Source organism: Scyliorhinus canicula, chromosome 12 (genome assembly GCF_902713615.1).
Source record: "Scyliorhinus canicula chromosome 12, sScyCan1.1, whole genome shotgun sequence".
Classification (NCBI taxonomy): Eukaryota; Metazoa; Chordata; class Chondrichthyes; order Carcharhiniformes; family Scyliorhinidae; genus Scyliorhinus; species Scyliorhinus canicula.
Genome location: NC_052157.1, coordinates 145,228,906 through 145,256,735, shown reverse-complemented (window position 1 = coordinate 145,256,735; position 27,830 = coordinate 145,228,906). Strand labels below are relative to the sequence as shown.

General features: G+C 49.3%; 1 protein-coding gene across 5 annotated transcripts in view; it reads right to left on the bottom strand.

Annotated features, from left to right (window-relative positions):
- LOC119974981 (nuclear pore membrane glycoprotein 210-like) overlaps positions 1-27,830 on the bottom strand; it is a 236,351-nt gene that overhangs the window by 179,548 nt on the left and 28,973 nt on the right. For all 5 annotated transcript variants that reach the window (XM_038814382.1, XM_038814384.1, XM_038814386.1 and 2 more), the window contains exons 4-6: positions 27,266-27,362; positions 26,715-26,865; positions 21,087-21,219 (exon numbers count right to left, since the gene is read on the bottom strand). In XM_038814382.1, coding sequence (XP_038670310.1) covers positions 21,087-21,219; positions 26,715-26,865; positions 27,266-27,362 — 381 coding nt within the window. The remainder of the gene's footprint in view (positions 1-21,086; positions 21,220-26,714; positions 26,866-27,265; positions 27,363-27,830) is intronic.

The window sequence follows — 27,830 nt, the reverse complement described above, 5'->3', positions numbered from 1 at the left end:
TTCCCATTCCATGGCTCACTCACACTCCCTACACATCAACGGGAGATTGAGGCGGAAAAGGTAAGATTTTGCTCAGTTGGATTGTGTGCCGCAATGCGTGCAAGCCATTAGTGAGAAAAATCCCAAGATTTGGGGATGCAGATCTCGGGAGGCTCCGAGACGCAGTGGAGGAGAGGACAGATGCCCTGTTGCCCCGAGGGTCAGCCACAGGGCAGCCAGTGCTGCCTGCGACGTGGTGGCGGCGGCTGTGAGCTCCGGACGTGTACTAAGAGGATTGGCCTCCAGTGCTGGAAAACGGTCAACACAAGTGAGGAGACACCAATGCCAACCATCCCCGCGGAGACCTTTCCGCCCCCACGCGAGAATCCCCCTCCCCCAACTCACCATGCAACCCCCAACCCTCCCTCCACCCCCCTCTCTCTTCAACTCCCCCAATCCTCCCTTCACCCTCCTATCCCTTCAACACCCCAACCCTTCCTTCACACCTCCCTCCCACTACTGTGAACCACGCACCACCCCCCCCCCCCCCCCCCCCCCCCCCCAACCACACACTGTGAAATACACATGTGGTTAACAATGCCCTCTCTGTGTATCCGCAAGAAAAGTTCTCCCACAATTGCCAGGAGAGGGCCCAGACTGAGGTGGGGTGCCAGACTTAAGAATCCTCACCTCTTCGATACAGCAGGATTTAGATCATTTGGAGATTTTGGCAGAGTGATGGCAGTTGGCGTTTAATCCTGAAAAATGTGAGGTAATGCATTTTGGAAGGTCTATTACAGGTAGGGAATATACAGTGAATGGTAGAACCTTTAAGAGTATTGACAGTCAGAGAGATTGAGGTGTACAGGTCCACAGGTCACTGAAAAGGGCAACACAGGTGGAGAAGGTAGTCAAGAAGCATACGGCATGCTTGCCTTCATTGGCCGGGGCATTGAGTATAAAAATTGGCAAGTCATGTTGCAGCTGTATAGAACCTTAGTTAGGCCACACTTGGAGGATTCTGGTCGCCACACTACAAGAAGGATGTGGAGGCTTTAGAGAGGTTGCAGAAGAGATTTTCCAGGATGTTGCCTGGTATGGAGGGCATTAGCTATGAGGAGAGGTTGAATAAACTTGGTTTATTCTCACTGGAACGAAGGAGGTTGAGGGGTGCCCTGATAGAGGTCTACAAAATTATGAGGGGAATAGACAGAGTGGATAGCCAGAGACTTTTTCCCCAAGGTAGAGGGGCAATTACTAGGGGGCATAGGTTTAAAGTGTGAGGGGCAAGGTTTAGAGATGTACGAGGCAAATTTTTTACACAGAGGGTAGTGGGTGCCTGGAACTTGCTGCCGGAGGAGTGGTGGAAGCAGGGACAATAGTGACATTTAAGGGGCTTCTTGACAAATACATGAATAGAATGGGAATAGAGGGATACGGACCCCGGAAGTGTACAAGATTTTAGTTTAGACAGGCAGCATGGTGGGCGCAGGCTTGGAGGGCCGAAGGGCCTGTTCGTGTGCTGTACTTTTCTTTGTTTGTTCTTTGTTTGTTTGTTCGAGCAACGAGCCCTGGAGGTGACCGAGGACAGCACGGTCACCCATGCGGAGGTTAGTGAATGCCGCCGAGGTGAGAAACCACCTGGCTCCACCCGTAGGACCTGTCAAATGCGAGTTGTGATTGCCTTACTGACTTACTCATTCCTCCCACTGACCAAATGTCCATTCTCCTACAGGTCCTCCAGCCGATGGCGGTGGCCCATCCTAGGTGGCACGCTCTCCAGCCTCCCACGTGCCCAACTCGGAGGGGAGCTCCGAGTCAGACAAGATCAATGCGTCACAGTTGTCATCGCCGCCTCCCACCAGCGCAGATACATGCACAGCAGAGGGAAATGTTACATACTTTTTTCCATTGCTCCTGAATTAGTCACTTTGTTGACAACCCTTGAGGATCAGCAATTGCATCCATTTGAGCAGAGTTTGAAGCATCATGTGCCCTCTGACAGGGGTTCTTCACTGTTGTTTGAGCCCAACCATTTGGTCCTGCTCATTGATGAAGTGAGACACACCAGGTGTGCATGGTCTGCATGAATCTGGTGATGCTGCATCTTCAAATTGGCATCCTCTGAGGGGTTCATACTCATGCTGTAGCAGAATATTGCATACATCATCATATTTCACTGGCTGACGACATGAAGTCAACCTGCTGTTCTATACCTTGTTACAGCAGCATTGAGGTGGTTGGAGGCGCATCGTCGGTTGTCTGCCTCTCACTGGTACTTGGCACATTCTTCTCCAAAGAAAGAGAGATGAGTAGAGAAGACTCCTAAATGACCCTCTTATGGACTGACCTCATTAACACTACATCCTGTATGCTTCATCCGATGCTGGTGCTTATGTAGTTACATTGTATACCTTGTGTTGCCCTATTATGTATTTTCTGTTATTCCCTTTTCTTCCCATGTACTTAATGATCTGTTGGGCTGCTCGCAGAAAAATAGTTTTCACTGTACCTCGGTACACGTGACAATAAACAAATCCAATCCAATCCAAGTAAGCGAAATGCAACAGATTGAACTGACTAGGGAAAAAAAGTCTTTATGCATTGGAAAAGCGGCTGAAAATTTAAGTGACCCTAATTCAGAGATAGGTTTTCGAAGTACAAGGTTAGAAGTACCCTTGGTTCGAACCGAAATTTGGTGAAGATGACACTGAAGCATTCTTTATGTTTGCAACCGTTGAGAGGTTTGCAGATCGGCTAAAGTGACGTGAAGAAATTTGGACTCTCCTGAGTACGGCCAGTTATTAGAAAATGCCCATGAGGTTTATTCCCGGTTGTCTGTTAAGAGCTTTTGAAACTGGGCAAATGTAAAACATTATCCTGAGTGCATAAGTTAGCACCAAAAACAAAGCGCCAGAAATTTAGGAATGTTTGCAAAGAGCCCACATAAACGTTGAATTTGACCGTATTATATGGCAATCAAGTAGGGGCACGTCCAGTGTGTTTTCAGCATAGAAAGCCTGGATAGCACGGGTTAATTGTTGATATTCTGAAAGACTAATAGACAGTGCTGAAGTCAAGATAGTGTCTTAGCCATGAAGATGGTGAACCTGTGCTTAAATGTAGCAAGGGAGGATCAGGAAACTTACCAGAGGTTTTTTCGCAAAAGGAAATTGACTCTTTTTGTCTCCAAGGCACCAGGAAAAGTGCCAAACATCCTCAAGGGCACGGATTGACCACAAACACTACTTGTAGCAAGGGTTGCCAGTATGTCACCCAAAAGCAGAACAAATCTTCTGTTATTGGTAAATGGGCTTACTGGAAAATACTTGAAGGTTCTATTAGGTAAAATATACCTACACAGTATGTAGGTCACCAGTGTAGTGATGGTCAGGGCATTTCTGAACTTACCATTGCAGGGTGTCAGTCTATTACCAGAAAATGACTTGTTGGGACGTCAGTACTGTGCCCAGAGAATCTTGAACAGTCCATGGAAATTGGGGAGAGCTAGCAAAATTCTGCAGAAGGCTGAGGAAATCTCAAAAGTCCTATAGGCGGCAATTTGGCCAGTAAGGAAAGCAGGCAAAATTTAAAGAGGCCAAACAGAGCAAAAGGAAAGATACTAGAATATAATCAGGAGGTTGAATGCAATGCAAAAGAGGTACAGCGAACAGAGACCTTCTTCAAGGATTTATATTTGGACAAAGAGTGTTCCCAAATAGGCAAGTAGAAAGTGAGCGAGATAGCTTACTTGCTTGACATGCCACAGAGAAGTGCGATGTAGGTTGGACAGCCGCCTGCAAGCGGTAATGTTCCAGACCACATGGGACAGATTGGGTAAATCCCATCCCCAAAATAAAAGCAAAAAGGGAAAATAATATGTTGCAAGACAAACAGCACTTGTGAAAACAACAAATGAAATAAAAGCAAATTCAATGTGGAATTTCCCACCAGATTACAAAATGGTCAGGTTCTAAAACCCAGGCACTCTACAGGGACTAAAATAGTTTATCACGAATTGTCACACAAGAAATAAAATATGAGGGCAGCACGGTGGCGGAGTGGTTAGCACTGCTGCCTCATGGCACCGAAGTCCCAGGTTCGATTCCAGCCTGGGGTCACTGTTTGTGTGGAGTTTGCACATTCTCCCTGTGTTTGCGTGGATTTTGCCGTGGTAAACCACTGTATTGTATTGTTACATGCCTGAGTTTGTCCCTGCTGGCTCCGCCTGTGGCTCCTCCCCTCGGGCTCATGTATAAAGGTGGCAGGTCTCCGCCTCTGATCCAGTTCGGGATCAGAGGCCAGGAGGCTTTCTGTTTAGTGTATTAAAGCCTCAGTTACGATCGCCACTCGTCGTGTGTTCATTGATGGCATATCAATTTAATACACTAAACATCTAATATGAATTCATCACTCAAGCCTGATCGCCTGGAGCTGGACCCACAGGCAGCCAACGCCACTGCAACTTTCGAGCACTGGCTAAGCTGCTTCGAAGCGCATCTCGGATCCTTCACCGAACTCCAAAAGAAGCAGATCCTCCACGCATGGGTGAACCCACAAGTCTTTCTTCTCATCAGGGATGCCCCCTCGTACACGGAGGTGATAATGCTGCTGAAGGGACACTATGTTAAGTCTGTGAATGAGGTGCATGCTAGGCACCTTCTTGCCACGAGACGACAACGCCCTGGGGAATCACTAGCAGAATTCCTGCGTGCCTTGCGGGTACTCAGCCGGAACTGTGACTGCCAGGCGGTATCGGCTACCCAACACGCAGAGCTGTTTTACAGGGACGCTTATGTCGCAGTTATGAAATCAAACTACATCCGCCAGCGATTGCTAGAAGGGGGTACACTCGAACTCCCAGAGACTGTGCAACTCTCAAACTCACTGGAGGTGGCCTACCAGAACATGGAGGCCTACACCTCCGACCGCGCGGCACCCTCGTGGACGCAGCCATCATCCGACCCGGGTGTGGCGCAAGCCTGTGCAGCAGCCCGCCAACGCCGGAGGCCCGAAGTGCTAATTTTGCAGCAAGGGCAATCATCCCAGACAACGCTGCCCTGCACGGAACGCGACTTGCAACGGGTGTGGGAGGAAGGGCCACTTTGCGAAAGCCTGCCAGGCCTGATCTCTCCCTAAAGCTTCTAGCCCAGCAGCGCTGTCTGCTGCCTGTCGGGGCCGCCCCCAGCTGCCGCACCACCCGTTGTGGGCGCCGCCATCTTCAATTTCGGCCGCCACGCGCGACCCCCTCTTTAACGCCATTTTGTACTTCACTCACCACACATCTCCGATGCCACCCGCCACGCGCAACCCATGGGGGCCGCCATCTTGGGACCACTCCGCAGCCTCCCGGGAAGTCTATTCACCCGATTGTATGCTGGCCACCGCTACCTCCGACCGGCCTACCCATTATCTTCCGAAGCTCGCCTCCATCACGCTTGACCAGTCCCGGCCTCATCACCTCACAAAATCGACGATGACCATCCGGATCAACGGGCACGGGATGACCTGCATTTTCGACTCTGGAAGCACAGCCAGCTTCATACACCCAGATACGGCAAGGCGCTGCGCCATCCCAATCTTACCCGCGACCCAGAATATCTCCCTGGCTTCCGGATCACATGCAGTAGAAATCCGGAGGTACTGTGTTGCGACCCTTACTGTACAAGGCGTAGAGTACGAGATACCCTCAATTACGACACAGGAGAGAAGATTGGTAATTCAAAGGCTTTAATTACCAGAGAATCAGACAGCTGCCAAGAAGTATGCTCACAGCACGCTGCCCACTAAGCGTAACCTTATATACAGTTTCCTGGGGGCGGAGCCAGAGGCGGAGTGCTCCCAGGGTTCTAAGCCCGGTCTTAAAGGGGCCATTGTATTAAAGGTAAGGTACAGTTATACAGATATCATTCATCACATTCACCCCCTGTTTAAAAAAAACGCATAGTCCGTCGGGGGTGAAGTGGAATTAAAAGTTCAGTCTTTTGGGTGGTCTGATTGTCCGTGTTGACCTTCTCCACTCAGGTGGTGGTGCCTTGGATACGGTCGTTCTCGGTGGTGGTATATCCGGGAGCACGGTTGACTGAGCCTTTGCCCGCGTCGGAGTAGGGGGGTATCCGGGGTGATTGGTGCCGGTGCCGGCTGGGGGGAAGGCGGCGCTATGGGGTGGGCTGTCAGGGTCTGCAGCCGGTGCGGAGAGGGGAGCGTTGGTAGAAGGGGGGGGGGTCGGTCGGCGAGCCAGCGGGGGCCAGGTCTCGCGGGGAAACGGTGTCCTGCCTGCCGTCGGGGTACTCGACGTAGGCGTATTGAGGGTTTGCTTGTAGCAGTTGGACCCTCTCGACTAGCGGATCTGTTTTATGGCTCCTCACGTGTCTCAGGAGTAGAACTGGTCCCGGAGTCATCAGCCAACGTGGAAGCGAGAGCCCAGAGGTGGACTTCTTGGGGAAGACAAACAAACGGTTGTAAGGGGTCTCGTTCGTGGCCGTACAGAGGAGCGTCCTAATGGATTGTAGGGTATCGGGTAGGACCTCCTGCCAGCGGGCGATTGGGAGACTCCTTGACCGTAGGGCTAGGACAGCCTTCCAAACTGTCGCGTTCTCCCTCTCCACCTGCCCGTTTCCCCACGGGTTATAGCTAGTCGTTCTGCTCGAGGCGATGCCCTTGCTGTGCAGATATCGACGCAGCTCATCGCTCATGAAGGCTGTACCCCGGTCGCTGTGGATATAAGCGGGGAAACCAAACAGTGTGAAGATGCTGTGCAGTGCCTTGATTACGGAGGCTGAGGTCGTATCAGGGCAGGGGACAGCAAAGGGGAAGCGGGAGAACTCATCGATAACGGTGAGGAAATAGATGTTGCGGTTGGTGGACGGGAGGGGCCCTTTGAAGTCCACGCTTAGTCGCTCAAAGGGCCCAGAGGCCTTTATCAGGCGGGCCCTGTCTGGTCGATAGAAGTGCGGTTTGCACTCCGCGCAGATCTGGCATGCCTTGGTCATGGCCTTGACCTCCTCGGTGGAGTAAGGTTGTGGGACTTGATGAAATGGGCAAGCTGGGTGACCCCCGGATGGCAGAGGTCATCGTGGATGGCTCACAGACGGTCCTTTTGCACGTTGGCCCACGTGCCGCGAGACAGGGCATCTGGGGAATCGTTGCGTTTCCCCGGACGATATGTGATATCGTACGTATAGGTGGAGAGATCTATCCTCCACCTCAGAATTTTGTCATTCTTTATTTTGCCCCATTGTGCGTTATCGAACATAAAGGCGACCGACCGTTGGTCGGTGACGAGGGTGAACCTCCTACCGGCTAGGTAGTGCCTCCAGTGCCGCATGGCCTCCACTATGGCTTGTGCCTCCTTCTCGACTGCAGAGTGCCGAATTTCCGAGGTAGTGAGGGTTCAGGAGAAGAACGCTACTGGTCTGCCTGCCTGGTTGAGGGTAGCAGCCAGGGCGACGTCTGATGCGTCGCTTTCTATCTGGAAGGGAATGGTTTCGTCCACCGCATGCATGGCGGCCTTGATGATATCAGCCTTGATACGGCTGAAAGCCGACTGGGCCTCAGCTGTCAGGGGAAAAACCGTGGTTTTAATGAGTGGTCGGGCTTTGTCCGCATATCTGGGGACCCACTGGGCATAATAGGAAAAGAGCCCCAGGCACCGTTTGAGTGCCTTGAGGCTATGGGGGAGGGGGGAGTTCCTTAAGGGGACGCATGCTGTCGGGGTCTGGGCCTAGGACCCCGTTTTCCACGACGTAGCCGAGGATGGCTAGCTGGGTTGTGTGGAACACGCATTTCTCTTTGTTATATGTGAGATTGAGGGCCCGGGCGGTCTGGAGGAACTTCCTCGGGTTTGCATCGTGGTACTGCTGGTCATGGCCGCATATGGTAACGTTGTCCAAGTACGGGTATGTAGCCCGTAAGCCATACTGGTCCACCATTTGATCCATAGCCCTTTGGAAAACGGAGACTCCGTTTGCGACAGTAAAAGGGACCCTGAGGAAGTGAAACAGCCGACCGGATGCTTCGAAGGCCATGTAGGGGCGGTCCTCTGGGTGGATAGGGAGTTGATGATAGGCAGATTTTAGATTGACTGTGGAGAATACCCGATACTGGACGATTTGGTTCACCATTTCTGCTATGTGGGGAAGTGGATACGCATCGAGTTGCGTAAAACGGTTTATGGTCTGACTATAGTCCACCACCATTCGTTGCTTTTCCCCGGAACGGACTACCAATACTTTTGCCCTCCAAGGGCTGTTGCTAGCCTCTATGACCCCTCTTTTAGTCGCCGCTGAACCTCTGACTTAATAAAAGTCATATCTTGGGCACTGCACCGTCGGCTCCTGGTGGTGACGGGCTTACAGTCGGGAGTGAGGTTCGCGAAAAGGGGGGGTGGTGCAACTTTGAGTGTTGCCAGGCTACATACCGTGAGCGGGGGCAGGGGTCCACCGAACTTCAGTGTCAGGCTTCGGTGGCTGCACTGAAAGTCCAGATTGAGCAGCAGGGGGGCGCAGAGGTGAGGGAGGATGTAAAGTTTAAAACGGGTGTATTTGGCGCCTTGAATTGCGAGGTCCGCGACACAATACCCCGTGATTTGGACTGAATGGGACCCCAAAGCGAGGGCGATAGTTTGGGAGGCGGGGTGGGTACATAGGGAGCAGCGTCTTACCGTGTCCGGATGAATAAAGCTCTCCGTGCTCTCGGAGTCAAATAAGCAGGGGGTGTCGTGACCGTTGATTTGAACCTGCATCACTGAGTTCCGCAGGTGCTTCGGCCGAGATTGATCGAGCCTGAGCGCTCCTATTTGTGGGTAGTCAGAGTCCTCGGTTGAGTTGGACTCACAAAATGGCCACCGCCGTCGGTCGCACGTGTCGGGATTCGAAGATGGCCGCTGCCAAGATGGCTGCCCCCTTGACTCGCAAAAGGTCGATGACGCGTCAGGAGTAGGCGGGTCCGGCCGCCACGTGGCCGCGTTGCGGGGCCTGTGAGGCCGGGAGTTCAATTTCTGGGCCCGATGAGACTTTTGTTTCTGGCCTTTGGGCCCAGCGAGGCAGACCTTTGCGAAGTGCCCCTTCTTCCTGCAGTCGTTGCAGATAGCGGAGCGGGCTGGGCTACGCTGACGTGGATGCTGGCCTTGCCCACAGAAATAGCATGGGGAGCCCCCGGTGTGAGCGGGTCGCTGTGCGGCGCAGGCCTGTAGCGTGGCCGAGTCTGGATGGGATCGAGAGGGGTTCGAAAGGTCCGCAGAGTACATGCAGAGGTTATGGTGGGCTGTTTCCAGAGAAGAGGCGAGCGTTACCGTGCCTTGCAGGTCCTTTTCCCCGTCTTCTAGGAGCCGCTGCTGGATGTACGTAGATCTGATACCGGACACGAAGGCATCACGAATATATAAGTTCATATGGACTTCCGCCATCACTTCTTTATGGTTGCTGTTCCTAGCGAGCGCAGTGAGTCTCTCCACGTATTCGTCTAGCGTTTTCCCGGAGCGCTGGCAGCAGGTCGAGAGCAAATGTCTGGCGTGTACCTCGTTTATCGGCTTTACGAAACGCTTCTTTAGTATTTCGACCGCAGTTTTGTACGTTGTAGCTTTCTCGATCACGGAGGAGAGTCGGTGGCCCACCCGGGCATGTAGTAAGCTCAGCTTACGAGGGCCGTCAACTTCAGTCTCTGAGGAATTCAGATAGGCCCCAAAACACCGGAGCCAATATTTTAAAATTTCAGCGGCCTCCGGCGACCGAGCGTCTAGGTTGAGCTTCTCCGGCTTTAGACCGCTGTCCATCTTGATTTATTCTGGTAATTAAATTGAGATACCCTCAATTACGACACAGGAGAGAAGATCGGTAATTCAAAGGCTTTAATTACCAGAGAACCAGACAGCTGCCGAGAAGTGTGCTCACAGCATGCTGCCCACTAAGCGTAACCTTATATACAGTTTCCTGGGGGTGGAGCCAGAGGCGGAGTCCCCCAGGGTTCCAAGCCCAGTCTTAAAGGGGCCATCATATTAAAGGTAAGGTAGTTATACAGATATCATTCATCACAGTACACTAACTTCAAACTCTACGTCCTTCCCCATCTCTGCGCCGCCCTATTACTGGGGCTCGACTTCCAGTGCCACCTCGAAAGACTTACTTTAAAGTTTGGCGGACCCCTGCCCCCCCCCCCCCCCCTCACCATCTGTAGCCTCACGACCCTTAAGGTAGCCCCATCCTCTCTCTTCGCTGACCTCACCCCCGACTGTAAGCCCGTCGCTACTAGGAGCAGGAGATACAGTGCCTGGGATAAGACCTTTATCAGGTCGGAGGCCCGGCGACTCCTACGAGAGGGGATCATCGAGGCTAGTAACAGCCCTTGGAGAGCCCAAGTGGTGGTTGTCAAGACTGGAGAGAAGCACCAGGTGGTCATCGACTATAGTCAGACCATCAACCGGTACACGCAGCTTGATGCGTACCCCCTCCCCCGCATATCTGACATGGTCAATCAGATTGCGCAGTATCGAGTCTTCTTCACAGTTGACTTGAAGTCCGCGTACCACCAGCTCCCTATCCGACCGGAGGACCGCCAATACCCTGCCTTCGAGGCTGATGGCCGCCTCTACCACTTCCTCAGGGTTCCCTTCGGCGTCACCAATGGGGTCTTGGTCTTCCAAAGAGAAATGGACAGAATGGTTGACCAGTACGGGCTGCGGGCCACGTTCCCGTACTTAGATAATGTCACCATCTGCGGCCATGATCAGCAGGACCATAACGAAAATCTCCGGCACTTCCTCCACCCACTAAATTCCTGAACCTCACTTACAATAAGGGAAAATGTGTTTTCCGCGCAACCCGCCTAGCCATCATTGGCTACGCTATGGAAATCGGAGTCCTAGGGCCTGACCCACTCCTGGATCTCCCACTCCCCCAAGGCACTGAAGAGGTGCCTGGGGTTCTTCTCCTACTATGCCCCGTGGGTCCCCAATTGTGCGGACAAGACCCGACCACTTATTAAATCCACCGTTTTTCCTTAACGGCTGAGGCCCACCTGGCCTTCAACTGCATCAAGGCAGATATTGCCAAAGCCGCGATGCACGCTCTGGACGAGTCCATTCCGTTCCAGGTAGAGAGCAATGCGTCGGACTTTGCGCTGGCCGCTACCCTCAACCAGGCGGGCAGACCCATGGCTTTTTTCTCCCGTATCCTCCATGCCTCCAAAATTCGACACTCCTCCGTCGAAAAGGAAGCCCACGCCATTGTAGAAGCTGTGCGACATTGGAGGCATTACCTGGCTGGCAGGCGATTCACTCTCCTCACTGACCAACGGTCGGTTGCCTTCATGTTCAATAACACACAGCGGGGCAAGATCAAGAATGACAAAATTCTGAGGTGGAGGAGTGAGCTCTCCACCTACAACTACAATATCTTGTATCGACCTGGATAGCTCAATGAGCCCCCAGATGCCCTATCCCGCAGTACATGTGCCAGTGCACAAGTAGACCGGCTCCGGGCCCTCCACAATGACCTCTGTCACCCATTTTTTTCACTTTATCAAGGCTTGCAACCTGCCGTACTCCATCGAGGAGGTCAGGACCGTGACCATGGACTGCCAGGTCTGCGCGGAGTGCAAACCTCACTCCTATCAGCCAGACAGAGCACACTTGGTAAAGGCCTCGCGCCCCTTTGAGTGCCTCAGTGTCAATTTCAAAGGGCCCCTCCCCTCCACTGATCGTAGCGTGTACTTCAACGTTGTTGACGAGTACTCAAGATTCCCCTTTGCCACCACATGCCCTGACATGACCTCTGCCACCGTCATCAAGGCCCTGCGCTGTCTTTTCACCTTGTTCAGGTTCCCCAACTACATCCATAGCGATCGGGGTTCCTCCTTCATGAGCAACAAGTTGCGTCAGTTCCTGCTCAGCAAGGGCATCGCCTCCAGCAGGATGACCAGCTATAACCCCCAGGGCAACGGACAGGTGGAGAGGGAGAACGCGACAGTATGGAAGGCCGTCCTCCTGGCATTACGGTCTGAAGTCTCCCAGTCTCCTGCAGGCAGGAGGTCTTCTCCGATGCGCACCACTCCATCCGGTCGCTCCTGTGTACTGCCACCAACGAGACTCCTCACGAGTGTATCTTTGCCTTCCCCAGGAAGTCCACCTCCGGGGTCTCTCCCGTCCTGGCTGACAGACCCAGGGCCCGTCCTCCTCCAGAAGCATGGGAGGAGCCATAAACTAGATTCCCTCGTCGAGAAGGTCCTGTTCCTCCATGCCAATCCACAATATGCCTAAGTGGCACATCAGGACGGGCGACAGGACACAGTCTCCCTTCTGGATTTGGCACCTGCAGGTTCCTCAGCGACCATCACCACCACCACCCCCGACCCTACAGCGTCTTCCCCCACCTCTACCCACCTACCTCGAGAACTGGCACCCGCAGGCCCACCGGCAACCATCACCACCACCCCCACCCCCTCCCTCCACCGACTCAACAACTGGCTGAAGAAGAGGACAACACGCTCCCGGACACGCAGATCTCGACACCGGTGTCTACACCACAGCCGGGACTGAGGCGATCACAGCGGAATGTCAAGGCCCCCGACAGACTTGATCTTTAAGCCTACTTCATCCCCGCTGGACTCTTTTTTTTAAACAGGGGGTGAATGTGGTAACCACCGTATTGTATTGTATTGTTACATGTCTGGGTTTGTCCCTGCTGGCTCCACCTGTGGCTCCTCCCCTCGGGCTCATGCATAAAGGTGGCTGGTCTCCGCCTCTGATCCAGTTCGGGATCAGAGGCCAGGGGCTTTCTGTTTAGTGGAAGCCTCAGTTACGATCGCCACTCGTCGTGTGTTCATTGATGGAATATCAGCCCCCACAACCCAAAGATGTGCAAGGTAGGTGAATTGGCCATGCTAAGTTGCCCCTTAATTGGAAAAATAAATTGGGTACTCTAAATTTATTTTTAAAAAAGAAATAAAATATGTCAGAACTTGAATTAAACAACTTCACATTCAATGAAACAATGCAGAGAAATTTGTGTAATACAAGTTCTGCCTTGGGGCAGAAATGGTAGGCACGATCTACCGGCCACGTCACGCCCCAATGGGAGCACTATGTGGCAGGTAGATCCGGGTGAAGCCTCCCGCAAGCTTCCCGACAGCCACGATGGCTCGCGGGATCTACCCAAGTCACACTAGGTGTTGGGATCAGGAACCCTCCCACAATGTGTGGGACGAAGCCACGCATGCGTAAGTAGGCCTTACACCTGCTAACTGCTTACCTAACCGATATCCACCAACCTCCCGGGATCAATCAACCGCCCCAGGGACGCCTCAGCCGGGTGCTGCTCCGTACTGGCCCACATAAACGTGGACCAGGTGGAACGGCACTCAGGGTGGCAACCCAGGCAATGGGAGGCCCCTGGGTGGCCAGGGATAGTGCAGGTGGCCCCCTCCCTGGAACGCAGTCACTTTGACATGGCCATGTTGGGGGATGGGGGGAGAAGTTTTCTGGGTGAGGGTCCTGGTAGGGGGGGGCCTGTAAGGGGATTTTGGGAGGCCTGAAAAGGGGGACCCCAGGTATCCCCTAGTGGTATGGCCTCTATGGGGAGGGGAGGGTAATACTGCCCATAGGTGGGGGATGTAGGGGACCCATGAGCTCACTTAGAAATCGGCCACTCTTTTAAAATGACGGCCGATCTCTGAGAAGCCGGTCTGGCGAGAAAATTCAGTCCCCCAGTGATGAAAATAATTCTAAGTGTGGGCTAAACCGGTAAGAAACTGCCCAGGGTGCAGAAAAGTGACTAAGTGTGATTAGATGGTGGTGGGGAACATGCCGGCAGTGTCAGCGGGAAACCCCCAGCAAAACCCGCCACCAAAGACTTTGAAGCCTCTGGTTAGATTGCTGTATGTCTGTTGGTATTAAGTTCTCAAAGCACTATGAACAGATGTGACAATCCAAGTGACAATCCAAACCTGCTAGACAACACAAAACTGGGATCTTGAAAAAAGGGGAAAGGGATAGACACAATTAGGTTTCTAACAAAAGCCTTCCGAAGGCTGGCTCCAACACTAGGCAAAATTTAACTATAATTACGCCTCATCAAAACAGGTGATGAGAATCTTAAACTTGAAAATGGGCGTGCAGACAAGGCAAGCAATAGCAGTATAGGACTAACGTGGGGTGTTAGAAGAGTGTGAAAAATGCATGTTTGCAATTTACCAGGAAATGTGAAAATAATGTCGTCAAGATTCCATTTTTTTCCTGTGTGGCAAAGCCATGTAATTCCCAGTAAAGGCACATCCTTTCCATAACTTTTAAAATATAAACTGTAAATCAGAGTGTAATCTTCTGGAGCTGACATTTCTTTAAAAAGATAAACATTAAAATGCTGCAAAGGATGGCCACTGAGAGTTACCGGACGTGTTTCATTAACTCAAATTGCTACACTGTCTTGAAAGGACAAAATTCAAACACATTTCAGACTAAGAAGTCTCACAACTATCTCCTGAAACCATCCAAAAGGTGTTCTGACTTGAAAATGTTGCTCCCAAACCAAGTCAATGATTGTCTCAAATGCACAGGGTGAATGTCTGCAAACCATTAGCCAAGGTTGTGGTGAATCCATTGAAACCACATTTGGGAAAAAGAGACTGGGAGAAACCACACGGTAAGGCAGCCATTTAGCTCTCCCTATTAATTGTTTAAGTGTTTGTTTTTGAATATTTTTATTCAAAAAAGATTTTCATTACAACAAAATAACAATACAGCAAACCCCAATACCATACAAATAACACCCACCCCATTCCATGCCCCCAAAAGAAAGCAAAGCCTTAACAAAAAGGCAATCCCCCCCCCCCCCCCCCCCTCCCCTCAAAACCGCCTCTAGCAGCTGATGGTAACCAGTTCCCTGAAAAAGGAGTAAAGCCCTTCCTCCAACCCCCTCATGGTATACTTGATCTTCTCAAAAGTACAAAAATTCCATCCGGTTCCCCCAGCCAGACCTACGGCAGCACCGGGGACATCCACCCAAACAGAACTCCAGGCTATTAATGAGGTGAAGGCTAGGATATCTGCCTTCATCCCCGTCTGCAGCCCTGGTGAGCCTGAAACTCCAAAAATGGCCACCAGAGCACATGGCTCCAAGCGGAACACCCAAAATACCCAACAGTGTCAGAAAAGGTGATCCAGAAGCTAACAAGCTTGGGGCAAGTCCAAAACATGTGCGTATGATTCGCCAGCCACCTAGAGCACCGCTCACACCTATTCTCCACCCCCGAAAAGAACCCACTCATACGTGCCCCGCTCATGTCAGCCCTGTGCACCACCCTGAACTGGCTTATCCTGGCACGAGGACGTGAAGTTGACCCTGTGAAGAGCCTCACTCCACACCCCCCTCCCTTAAAAACCAAACCCAGTTCACCCTCCCATTTCCCCATTACTTCTTCCAACGAAGCCTGCTCCGTCGACAACATCTGCTGATAAATATCCAAAATTCTACCCTCCCCAAACTCAGTCAAGGACAGGACCCTGTCCAAGAGCGAGGGCCACGGTGTCAAGGGAAATAAAGGAAGCTCGTATGTAGAAAGTCACACACCTGAAAATACCTGGATACATTCACTCTTGAGAGCTGGAACTTCTCTAAAAACCTGTCTAACCTGGCGAACCTACCTTCAAGAAACATGTCCCTAAACCTCTCCGACTCCTCCCTTTCCCAAGTTCTGAGCGATGAATCCAAGCCAGATGGCACAAACCTATGGCTTCTACAAATTGGAGCTAACAGTGACATGGAGCCCCCCTTACAGTGTACTTAGCTTTCTCGAGGTACAAAAACTCCATAAGATCCCACAACCAAACCGAAGCACTGCCTGGAGAAGCTGACCTCCAACTCATCAGTACCTGCCTTCGAGCAATCAGTGAGGTAAAAGCAGAACATCAGTCCCTGCCCCAGTCTGCAGCTCTGGCCGGTCCAATACCCCAAAGAGACAAGGCTTCAATTCTGTTTGTAGGATCGCCGACATAGTCCCAAAGAAGGAAACTTAGGACATGATCATGTACATTTTTGTACATGGTCGTGTCCAAATATGTCAATATTTGTTAGGAGTCCTGAGCAGTGCGTCAATACAAAAAACAAAAATGTTTTGTGTCACATTATATAAGTGCATTGTATGGGTGGACATTCAGGCAGAGATATAAAGCATGAGTTATTCATTTCAAATTATAAGCCAAGCCACTCAATATGTAACTATTTAATGATAAGACATGTAGCACAAACAAAACTTTCAATGGCAATCATTAATGCCCTTGGTCTATTTCACAGCTTAAAGTAGAACTAAAATCTACAAAAGAAAGGACTACAGCAACAAAGGACATGACTTTCAAATATTTTTCCACCAAGAACTTTATTTGCTTTTAAGTGAAAATTTACACTTTCTGATTAGACTATTGCAAAAGTAGTAGTAGTAATTATACATCTTATAACAAGAAAAATATGTGCTTTGGCATTAAAGAATCCACTACTGATTCACATTCTGGTTTTTATGGCATACTATCCAAGATGATCTGGATACAGGCTTCACAACCCCACATGATGAATTTTCAGAAGGCTTGAGTATGTTCAGAGTGGAGCGCCCAGGTCTGCTTCTTCTCACCACAGCTAAGTGGATTTATTTGAGAGCTAAGTTGACCTGAGTCTGAATGCACCTTACTCTGCTATAGTGACATTATGTTTCGATGTTATCCAACTGTGGTATAACAGATCATTTTGAATGACTTGATGAGGAAGTTAAATTACCTTCTCTACTGTGCTCTGTGGTGTGGGGTTTACCACGGGGTCTCTACTTTTATACTATGACTGATGTACAAAATATGTCATTGACTGATTTGTATGGAATAAAGAGCTGGTGCAAATGTGCAACACTCCTGCCAGTCAGAAGAACAATGCATAATGTAGGTCAGTGTCGTACTTTTTTTAGGAGGTTTGATGGTTTCTCTCCCTCGTCACACTTGTCAACGTCACCCTTACCTTCCTCCAAGATGGTGATCATTTCCAAGTGTGATTCTAACAAACTAGGTCAGGAATGATAATCTGTTGACATAAAAAAGGATACTTTCAATTGCTTATTTGGGATGTTCCAGCTACGTCAGACATTTTTACAACATGCATTTGGTTAGATATATACGTGCAATGAATAAAAGTAAAGGAAATCTACATTCCTGTGGGGAAACATTTTCTCTCTTTTCATGTGCAACAAATTTATAGAACTATTTCCAATTTTTTTTTTTACAAACAATTTTATTGAGGTATTTTTTGGCATTGTAAACAGTTACAGGTAACAAAAATGTGCAAACATCAACGTAAAACCAATACTTCAATCAAACCATACTGCACATGCCCGCTCCTCTCCCATAGACACTACCCGCCTATTTATCCCTCCTACTCTACTCTAATCCCCCCCCCCCCCCTCTGACGTTCACTCTCCCGCGAAGAAGTCGATGAATGGTTGCCACCTTCGGGCGAACCCCAGTACAGATCCCCTCAAGGCGAACGTAATTTTTTCCATGCCCAGAAAACTTGACATATCCGAAAGTTCGGTCTTTGGGGGTTTTGAGTCCCTCCATGCCAGCAGTATTCGCCGCCGGGCTATTAGGGAAGCAAAGGCCAGAACAACGGCCTCTTTCTCCCCCTGGACTCCCAGGTCTTCCGAAACCCCAAAAATTGCCACCCCTGGTCTCATCACCACCCTTGTTTTTAGCACCCGGGACATGATCCCCGCAAATCCCTCCCAGTACCCCCTAAGCTTAGAACATGCCCAAAACATGTGAACGTGGTTCGCTGGTCCTCCCGCACATCTAGCGGACTTGTCCTCTACCCCAAAGAATTTGCTCATCCGAGCTACCGTCATGTGGGCCCGGTGAACGACCTTAAATTAAATCATGCTGAGCCTGGCACATGCTGCGGTTGAGTTTACCCTACTCAGGGCTTCTGCCCACAGCCCGTCCTCCATCTTCCCGCAAAGCTCCTCCTCCCATTTGAGTTTCAGTTCCCCCGTCTGGGACTCTTCCCCCTTCATGAGCACCTTGTAAATATCCGAGACTCTACCCTCTCCTCCTTCTCCTCTAGAGACTATTCAGTCTTGGATCCCTATTGGCAGGAGGCGTGGGAAGGATGGGATCTGTCTGCGGACAAAGTCCCGCATCTGTAAGTACCTAAAGTCATTTCCCCATACCAGCCCAAATTTCTCCTCCAAGCCCCTCAAACTCGCAAAGCTCCCCTCCAGGAACATATCGCCCACCCTCCTCACCCCAGCCCGCCGCCATGTTCGAAACCCTCCATCCATGTTCCCAGGGGCAAATCGATGGTTATCACATATTGGAGCCCAGACGCACCTACCTCCCCTACATGCCTCCTCCACTGGCCCCATATCCGCAGGGCTGCCCCCACTACCGGGCTGGTGGAGTACCCGGCCGGCGACAGCGGTAGGGGAGCCGTGACCAGGGCTGCCAAACTGGTGCCCCTGCACGAAGCCACCTCCACCCGCTCCCAGATAGACCCCATACCCACCATCCACTTCCTTATCATGGCTATGTTAGCCGCCCAGTAGTAGTTGATCAGACTTGGTAATGCCAGCCCTCCCTCGCTGCGGCTCCTTTCAAGCATCGCCTTCTTCACCCGCGGGGATTTACCCGCCCAGACAAAGCTCATGATGATTTTGCCAGTCCTTTTGAAGAAGGGCCGTGGGATAAAGATCGGGAGGCACTGGAAGATGAACAGGAATCCAGGGAGGATTGTCATCTTTACAGTCTGCACTCTCCCCGCCAGTGAGAGCGGGAGTGCATCCCATCTCCGAAACTCCCTCTTCATTTGTTCCACCACTCTAGTCAAATGTAACTTGTGCAACCTGGCCCAGTCTCGTGCCACCTGTATCCCCAAGTACCGGAAACTTTCCTCAACCAACCTAAATGGCAGCTCCTTCAGTCTATTCTCCTGGCCCCTTGCCTGCACCACAAACATCTTACTCTTGGCCACATTTAATTTGTACCCTGAAAACCGTCCGAACTTCCTCAATGTTTCCAGTATATTTTCCATCCCGGCCAGTGGTTCTGACACGTACAGGAGCAGGTCGTCCGCATAGAAAGAGACCCTGTGTCCCACCGCCCCGCCCCCCCCCCCCCCCCCCCCCCCCCCCCCCCCCCGGGTCATTTCCTACCACCCGTTCGCAGCTCTCAACGCAATCGCCAACGGCTCTATGGCCAGCGCGAACTGCAACGGGGAGAGTGGGCATCCCTGTCTGGTCCCGCGATGTAGTCTGAAATAATCTGACATCCTGTTCGTCCTAACACTAGCTTTTGGGGCCTGGTACAATAGTCTGACCCAATTAACCAGTCCCTCCCCGAACCCAAACCGTCCAAGCACCTCCCACAAATAGCCCCAATCCACCCGGTCGAAGGCCTTCTCAGCGTCCTTTGCCACCACTACCTCCACCTCCTTGCCCGTCGGGGGCATCATGATCATATTAAGCAATCTTCTCAAGTTAGCTGTCAGCTGCCTGCCTTTCACAAACCCTGTCTGATCGTCCCCAATCACCTCCGGTACGCAGTCCTCAATTCTAATTGACAGGACCTTTGCCAGGAGCTTGGCATCCACATTGATCAGGGAGATCGGCCTGTATGACCCGCAGGATTCCGGGTCCTTGTCCTGCTTCAATATCAGCGAGATGATGGCTTGCGACATCGCCGGCGGCAGGGTCCCTCTGTCCCTTGCCTCATTAAAAACCCTAGTCAAGACTGGTCCCACTATCACCGAGAACATCTTGTAAAACTCTACTGTGTATCCATCCGACCCCAGGGCTTTCCCCGACTGCATGGCCTTTAGGCCCCCCAATACCTCCTCCGCTCTAATCAGGGCCCCCAGCCCGCCCAATAGCCCCTCCCCATCAATCCCTCTACTTATTTCCCTGGCTGCCTCCCTCTTCCTGAGTTGCTGCGCTAGCAATCTGCTGGCCTTCTCTCCATGCTCATACACCACTCCCCTCGCCTTCCTAAGTTGTTCCACGGCCCTACTCGTGGATAGCACCCCCAGTTCCGCCTGTAATCTCCGTCTCTCCCTGAGTTGGTCCTCCCCCGGGGACCACGCATGCTCCTCGTCTATCCGGTAAATTTCCCTAACCAATCTGTCCATTTCTGCTCTGTCCGCCCTGACCCTGTGAGCCCGAATTGAGATCAGATCCCCCCTCACTACTGCCTTCAATGCCTCCCACAGGGTCGCTGCTGAAACCTCCCCCGTATCGTTCATCTGCAAGTAATTATGCATACACTTCCGAAGTCTCTCACATATCCCCTCCTCCGACAAGAAAACTATTTACAATTTTGTTCTGGATTGTGCCTCCGCATTTGCAAAATTTTAAACAGCGTATTACAAAAAGCTTTATAAACACTTTAGTCATATTATCATATTTATTTAGAAAAGAAATATAGCACTTACCAGAATTAGTAGAATCCAAAGATGTGCTGCCTGTCTTGTTACGAAGACCAAATTATTTTGCTTTCCTTTTCACTGAGCAACTGAGAATTCTGTTCAGACATCTTTTGGTTCCATGAAATTTGCTTTAAATGCATGTTTTACTTGGCATGCCATTTTAAATACGCTTTCTGCAGTCCACTGCATTTCTTGCACTTGGTAAACTATATGAATGGCCCAGTTCTTCCCCAAGAGCCTTTTGTTCGGCATATTTTACCTGTCACCACTTTTACTACCACAATGTCAGGAAATCTACATACCTGTGGGATATTTTTTTTCTATTTCATGTGCAACTAACCTATAAAATTACTTACAATTTTGTTCCATATTGTGCACTAACAATATCTACTTCCACAATTTGCAAAATGTTAGAAATGGCGTATAACAGAAAGCATTATAAACATTTGAGTCAAATATCATATTTCTGCACCTTTATACCTCATATGTTCTTAGCAGTTAATTTCAGGACATCATTTTCTTTTACAGTCTTAGCCAAAGGAGAGTAGTAAAAGCAAAATTACTGGTCAGGCTTTTGTTAGTTGTAATTCTATTGAGCATTCAAGAAAAATGAATTCAGCAATTTCCTATTCTGGGTGAAATTTCCACTTATTCGTGGAAAGGTACCTGTCATTTTCCCATTTACAACTTTGGCAACTGTGTAGCGAATAAAAGCTCCGATCAACAGGTAAATATCATGGGCTGGACTCAAAACAATGTTTTCCAGAATAATGACACGTATCACTGCAGCAGGAACATTCTAGAAGAAATAATCACAAGTTAAAATTAACTGAATATATGCATAATAATAATCTTAATTAGTGTCACAAGTAGGCTTACATTAACACTCCAATTAAGTTACTGTGAAAATCCCCTAGTCACCACACTGCGGCACCTGTTCGGGTACACCGAGGGAGAATTCAGAATGTCCAATTCACCCAATAAGCATGTCTTTCTGGGATTGTCGGAGGAAACCGGAGCACCTGGAGAAAACTCACGCAGACACAGGGAGAAAGTGTAGACTCCGCACAGACAGTGACTCAAGCCAGGAATCGAACCCGAGTCCCTCGGTGTATTGATGGGGTATTGATGGGGAGGGGCTATTGGGCGGGAATCGAACTGGCGAATGCCTTTCGGCCAGCCCCGGCGGCAGGCCTAAAAGGCCGCTGGTGCTGGTTTTGGCGCCAGTCGTCTGGATCACACTGGGGGAATCAGTGTGCCTAGTCACGTGACAAAAGATTCCCAATCCCCTCAGGTGCAGCAGCAGTTGGTCAAGATGACAAACACAGAAATCATCTTCCCAGTCACACAGCCAATCACATGGTCCTTATATGTGGGTGTCGCTGGCTGGGTCAACATGTTACCCATCCCCAATTGCTCTTGAACTGAGTGGCTTGCTGGGCCATTTCAGAAGGGGGCAGTTAAGAGTCAACCGCATCACTGTGTGGGTCCGGAGTCACATGTAGGCCAGACCGGGTAAGGATGGCAGATTCCTTCCCTGAAGGACATTAGTCAACCAGATGGGTTTTTATGACAATCGGCAATGGTTTCATGGTCATTCTTATACTTTTAATTCCAGATTTTTACTGAATTCATATTTCACCATCTTCCATGGTGGGATTCAAACCCAGGACCCCACAGCATTAACCTGGGTCTCTGGATTACTAGTCTAATGACAATACCACTACGCCACCGCCTCCCCTCTGGGATGGGCCTCAGTCCCAAGTCCAAACAGGTCCATCCATATTCATGTCAACCTAACAGAGCACAATAAAGCCACAGCCAGAGAAGAACATCCCTTGCCCTCAGTGGCCAAAAGCCTGACTGAACTTTTGAATAACATAGTATTTTCAAAACTGGACAACAACAGCAGCTTTTGGCAACTTCCCCTTGACGAGCAGTTTTTTAAATAAATTTTGAGTACCCAATTCATTTTTTACAATTAAGGGGCAATTTACTGTGGCCAATCCACCTACCCTACATATAATAGATTTATCATAGAATTTACAGTGCAGGAGGTCATTCGGCCCATCGAGTCTGCACTGGCTCTTGGAAAGAGCACCCTACCCAAAGTCAACACTTCCACCCTATCCCCCATAACCCAGTAACCCCACCCAACACTAAGAGCAATTTTGGACACTAAGGGCAATTTATCATGGCCAATCCACCTAATCTGCATATCTTTGGGTTGTGGGGGCGAAACCCACGCAAACACGGGGAGAATGTTCAAACTCCACACGAACAATGACCCAGAGCCGGGATCGAACCTGGGACCTCGGCGCCGTGAGACAGCAGTGCTAACCACTACACCACCGTGCTGCCCCAAGCAGTCCAGAATGTTGATCGCATTCATTGCCCGATTCAGCAGATTCTGTTTTATCCACCTGCCATTTGCAATTATTCACGTACGATGTCGGCCATTTCGAGGGGCTTAAGGGGGTCATTTGTCAAATCAATGAGGTATTATTGATTCATGGTATAGAATTTCTGAAGAAGGTCATTTGGCCCATCAGGTCTGCACCGACCCTCCAAAAGAACACCCCACCCAGGCCCACACCTCCGCCTCATTTCCATTACTTAACCTGAATATCCCTGGACACTAAGGGGCAACTTAGCAATGCCAATCAACCTAACCTGCACATCTTTGGACTTTGGGAGGATGCCCACGCAGACATGGGGAGGAAGTGCAAACTCTAAACAGACAGTTACCCGAGGCCAGAATCGAATCCGGGTTCCTGACACTGTGAGGCAGCAGTCCTAACCACTGTGTCACCCAAACACTGTATAACACTGCGGAACATGACAAGAGACCCATAGCAGTCTGAGAGCACCTGAAGCAAGCTGGGTTGATGTTGAATGAGAATTCTCCAAAATATTAATTTGGATTGAGAATACCAGAGCAAACCATCGAGAGTGTTTGTGTGCTGCATAGGTAGGGCCAAACAGAGCCCCTCACCCCCTACCAAAGGGGTTCCTTACCAAGCCATGGGAGAGGTTAGGAATCTACCAATATGTTATCAATAGAATATCGTTCATTTTGTGGTGTATTACTTCTGTTGAAATTAATTCACAGCAGTGTGTTCCAATCCTTTCCAGCCGTAGATCCCTGGTGATCTCCCCAAGAGCATCAGGGAACCGCAAATTAGGTGCAATAGATGCAAACAAGTATTTTCTAGCTATATCTATGCATATGTCATGAATAATAAGAACTGACAGCTAACCTTCCTGTCATGTTCAGTGTGAGGAATGATGCTGCCTCCGCTGCAGACTAAATCGCTTGATATCAGGGCCGATGTTGGCGAGCTGGATTCAGATTTCAGGAGGGGCATTCAGTTGGCTCCTCTTTTGTGTAGCTTTATATCGAGAGAAACCACTTTCACACAAATATGTTGAGGCAAAAGGAAGGACCACACAAACTGCTCTCTTTACCACATTAGGATATTCGTGTAGTAAACTGCTCCAATAATTCATCAACGATTGTGCAGTGAAGATTTTCATAGTGTGGCATCAGAAGCCATGTCAATCAGGTTCTCAGAATCATGCACTGATAAATCACCTGGCCTGGCTGTCAGTGCAAATGGGTTGCAAATACACATATTCTGACAGAGGGAAGTATTCCAACAAAGAAGAGAACAAGCAGGTGTTGTGAAATGACACTGAAAATATTCTCATCGAGGGTGGAATTAACTTCAGTGAGTAAGTCATTCAACTGGGAAAACAGTCAAAAGATCTTATTTTCTATGCAGGAAGTCCAGAAACAATTTCCTCAACAGCGATGAAACCTTATCCTTTTCTGCGAAGACGGTTATATCTTTGCCTCGGAATTTTGCTTCAATTACCCTTTAAAAATATCTGCAAGATCTGCAAATCTCAAACGCCATGAAATATTGGTCAGCAACTCTGAAAATTTATATTTCTGATCCACACAAAACATCAAGACTTCAGGACAAAGCTCAAAAAGTCTGACAGGCACTTTGTCTCTCGGCAGCCACCTCATCTCTGTTTGTAAGAACAGCGGTGTGTGTTCAGTGCCCATTGAGTTGAAAACAGTTTCTATTTTAGTGGATTAGCTTTAATGCTCTTGATAATTTGAACAGCTCCACCCAGCACACTTTTCAGAGGGGCAGGCATCTTCTTAACAGTGAGTGCATGTCTGTGGAGGACAATAACTGCTTGTGCAGCGTGGTGCTGCAACTTTGATCCGCTCAACAGCACCTGCTGTCTTCCTGACCATTACCCGGGCACCATAAATACTCACATCAACACACTTCTCCAGGCTAATTCCATGTCTTTCCGTGAAGTTGATATAGTTGAATATTTGTTCGCCGGTGGCGTTGTTCCGCAGAGATACAGGTTACACCACGTTCTCCTCAATTAAGCCACATAAATGTGCAAAATCAAGCAACATTGCAAGTTCCAACATGTCAGTGGACTCATTCAGCTGCAATGAACATGCCTCACGTTTAAGACGAGCCTAGCTGACTCATAATGTCATCAGCAGGATCATGAATTTGGCAGGCGACAGTCTTGTTGGAGAGCTGTAGCTCCTCAATCTTTGTACCTGCTGCCTCATCTAGTATGCACATTACAATGTCTTTGGCGCAAGTGTTAAGAACCCTGCTGATGTTAAATGCAAAGGTATCCCAAAACCCAGAAGGTAATTTGGAACATTGGTTCTTAATTATTTTCAATTTGGTATAACATGAGGAAAAATAGCAAACCAATGAGGAATAGTCCAGTGTTGTTGTAATCAATTAATAAAGAATATCTATTAACTTCAAAGAAACACATAAGACTCAATATGCCAGGCAGTACACTTAACTACAATAATGGCTGTACACACAGTGGGCACGATCTAACCAAATTCGCTCTAAGTGTGGTAGTGAGTGGAAAATGCCAGCTGTTTCCCGACAGCCAATCCAGCGAGGCCATCACTGGTATCTAATGCTAATTAGGCCACTTAATGGGGCCCCACGGGCTTCACACCACAGATGACTGTCCCGCCGGCTAATTCGCCGGGACCACTCTCGGCAAATGAGGGGGAGCAACACTCAAACCGATCCCAGACAGCATACAGCCATGCCTCCGCGCTGACCAGCTCCACAATTCAGGATGCCAACTGAGCCAAACTAATGGATACGGTGGAGTCAAGACGGGGCACCCAGTTCCCCCAAGGGTGTTGTCGGAGGGTCAGCTGCAGTGCCACCTGGGAGGCAGTGGCAGTCAGCTCGGAGAGTGTGATGAGGAGGACCGCCATCCCTTGCCGCAAGAAGCTAACGACCTCCAACGGGCCGCATGGTGAGTTGGCACCAGTTCCTGCACCGGTCATGCCTCCTACACTTCAACCCCGCAAACGACCCTGGGGCTGCCCCATACAGCAGAATACTGCCACATGCCTCAGCACTCTTTGACAGTAATACTGATGTAAATATAACACGTAAATTAGACTAACTTGCAATACATTGGATAGACTAGCTGGGTGGGGGTGGGGGGGGGGGGGGGGGGGGGGGGGGGGGGGGGAGCCTTGAGGCAGCATTTGGATTTGACAGATATAGTTAGCACGGGACTGAGCATGGCACCACAGTGGTTAGCACTGCTGCCTGACAGCTCCAGGGACCCAGATTCAATTCCGGCCTTTGAAACCTGTGTGGAGTTTGCACTTTATCCCTGTGCCTGCGTGGGTTTCCTTCAGGTGCTCCAGTTTCCTCCTACAGTCCAAAGTTGTGTAGGTTAGGTGGATTGGCCATGATAAAAATCGCCCCTTAGTGTCCAAACGATTAAGTGGAGTTACTGGGTTACAGGAAAGGGTGGGAGAGTGGCTATAGCTAGGGTGCCCTTTCAGAGGGTTGGTGCAGACTTGATGGGCGTAATGGCCTCCATCTGCACTGTAATGATTCGATGAGCACACTACCACCTGCAGAGTCATGTAGAACATATATAACCCACACATACGGAGCCAGTCACATTTTGACAGAGCTGTGTGCCCAAGCAAGCTTGGAGCTCCGAGCTTGAACCTATTACCGTATATATTTACATAGTTCTTATGATTAATAAATACATACAGTTAACCTACTTAAGACTATGAAGACTTCATTAAGACCTACAATAGATTCATTACACACCGACAAAAACATGCTACCTAAATGTTCATCAAAATGAGATGCACTCCTTTTGACTGGCAAATTATAAAACTAACACAGCTATTTTTTTTTTATTGACTTCTTGCGAAATGAAATGTTGTAGCGCAACCAGTACCTTGTATATAGAATCCTGTAGTCGCGTTTTCAAGTTAGCAGTACCCGTCATTAATCCAGATACAAGAATGATATCTCCCTGCTTTCCTTCTTTTTCCATTCTTGTTATATGTTCAGGTGGTAAATAGGTAGACTCTGAAAACTTCATTATTCTGATGAAAATACAAAATAAGGCACAAAATACTGGATGCTAGTAGGAATTGTGCGTTTTGCAGAATAACTAACAAGTTTACATGCAGATAATTCAGTCTGTTAAATGTGAAAAAGAATCAATTACCTGGGTCACAGTGATGCTCTCAAATGTGCTATGCATGCATGTTAGTAAATCTCAAAGACTAATTTCAATTGTTGATAAAGTCAAGTGCTATTAATAACGTTATCACATCAATCTAATGCATTCCATGTTCACACATCAACACGTTCAACACTGGATTGGTAAGACGAGGGGTTATCCCCGCAATTGTACATGGGCTGGGTTTCTGTTTTCTAAGTTAGTCCTATTATCGTCAATCAATGGGAAAATGTTAAATTAACAGCCTAACTGCTGCCTACCTAATCTTACTCGGCGACTCTGCAATATTATTCATGTCTTCATTCTTCATAATGCTCCATTCGAAAATAAATCCTTCCAAACTGCTAAAGGTATTGCCTTAAAAATAGGTGAGATAACTCCATTATACAGGGTATCATGGTAATATGGTACATTATCTAAAGGTACACTATCTTAGAGTGATCACAAAATTCACTGGCAGCAGAAATCACATTATAAGAAATAGGAGCAGAAGGAAGCCATTCGGTCCATCGAGCCTACGCTCCATTCAATAAGATCATGGCTAATTGGATTGTTGCCTTAACTCCATTTTCCAGTCTGGCCCCCGTAACCCAATTCTCTTATCAATCAAAAATATGTCGAACTCAGCCTTGAATATAATGAATGACCAGCCTCCACTGTTCTCTGTGGAAGAGAATTCCAAACACTAATTGTATTATTGCTTTATTTATTGTATTTGTACTACCTCCTTGATAATGGATTCCAGCAGTTTCCCAATGATAGGTGTTAGCTTAACAGGCCTATAAGTTTCGAGCTTTTGGTCTCCCTTTTTTCTTGAATAGAGAT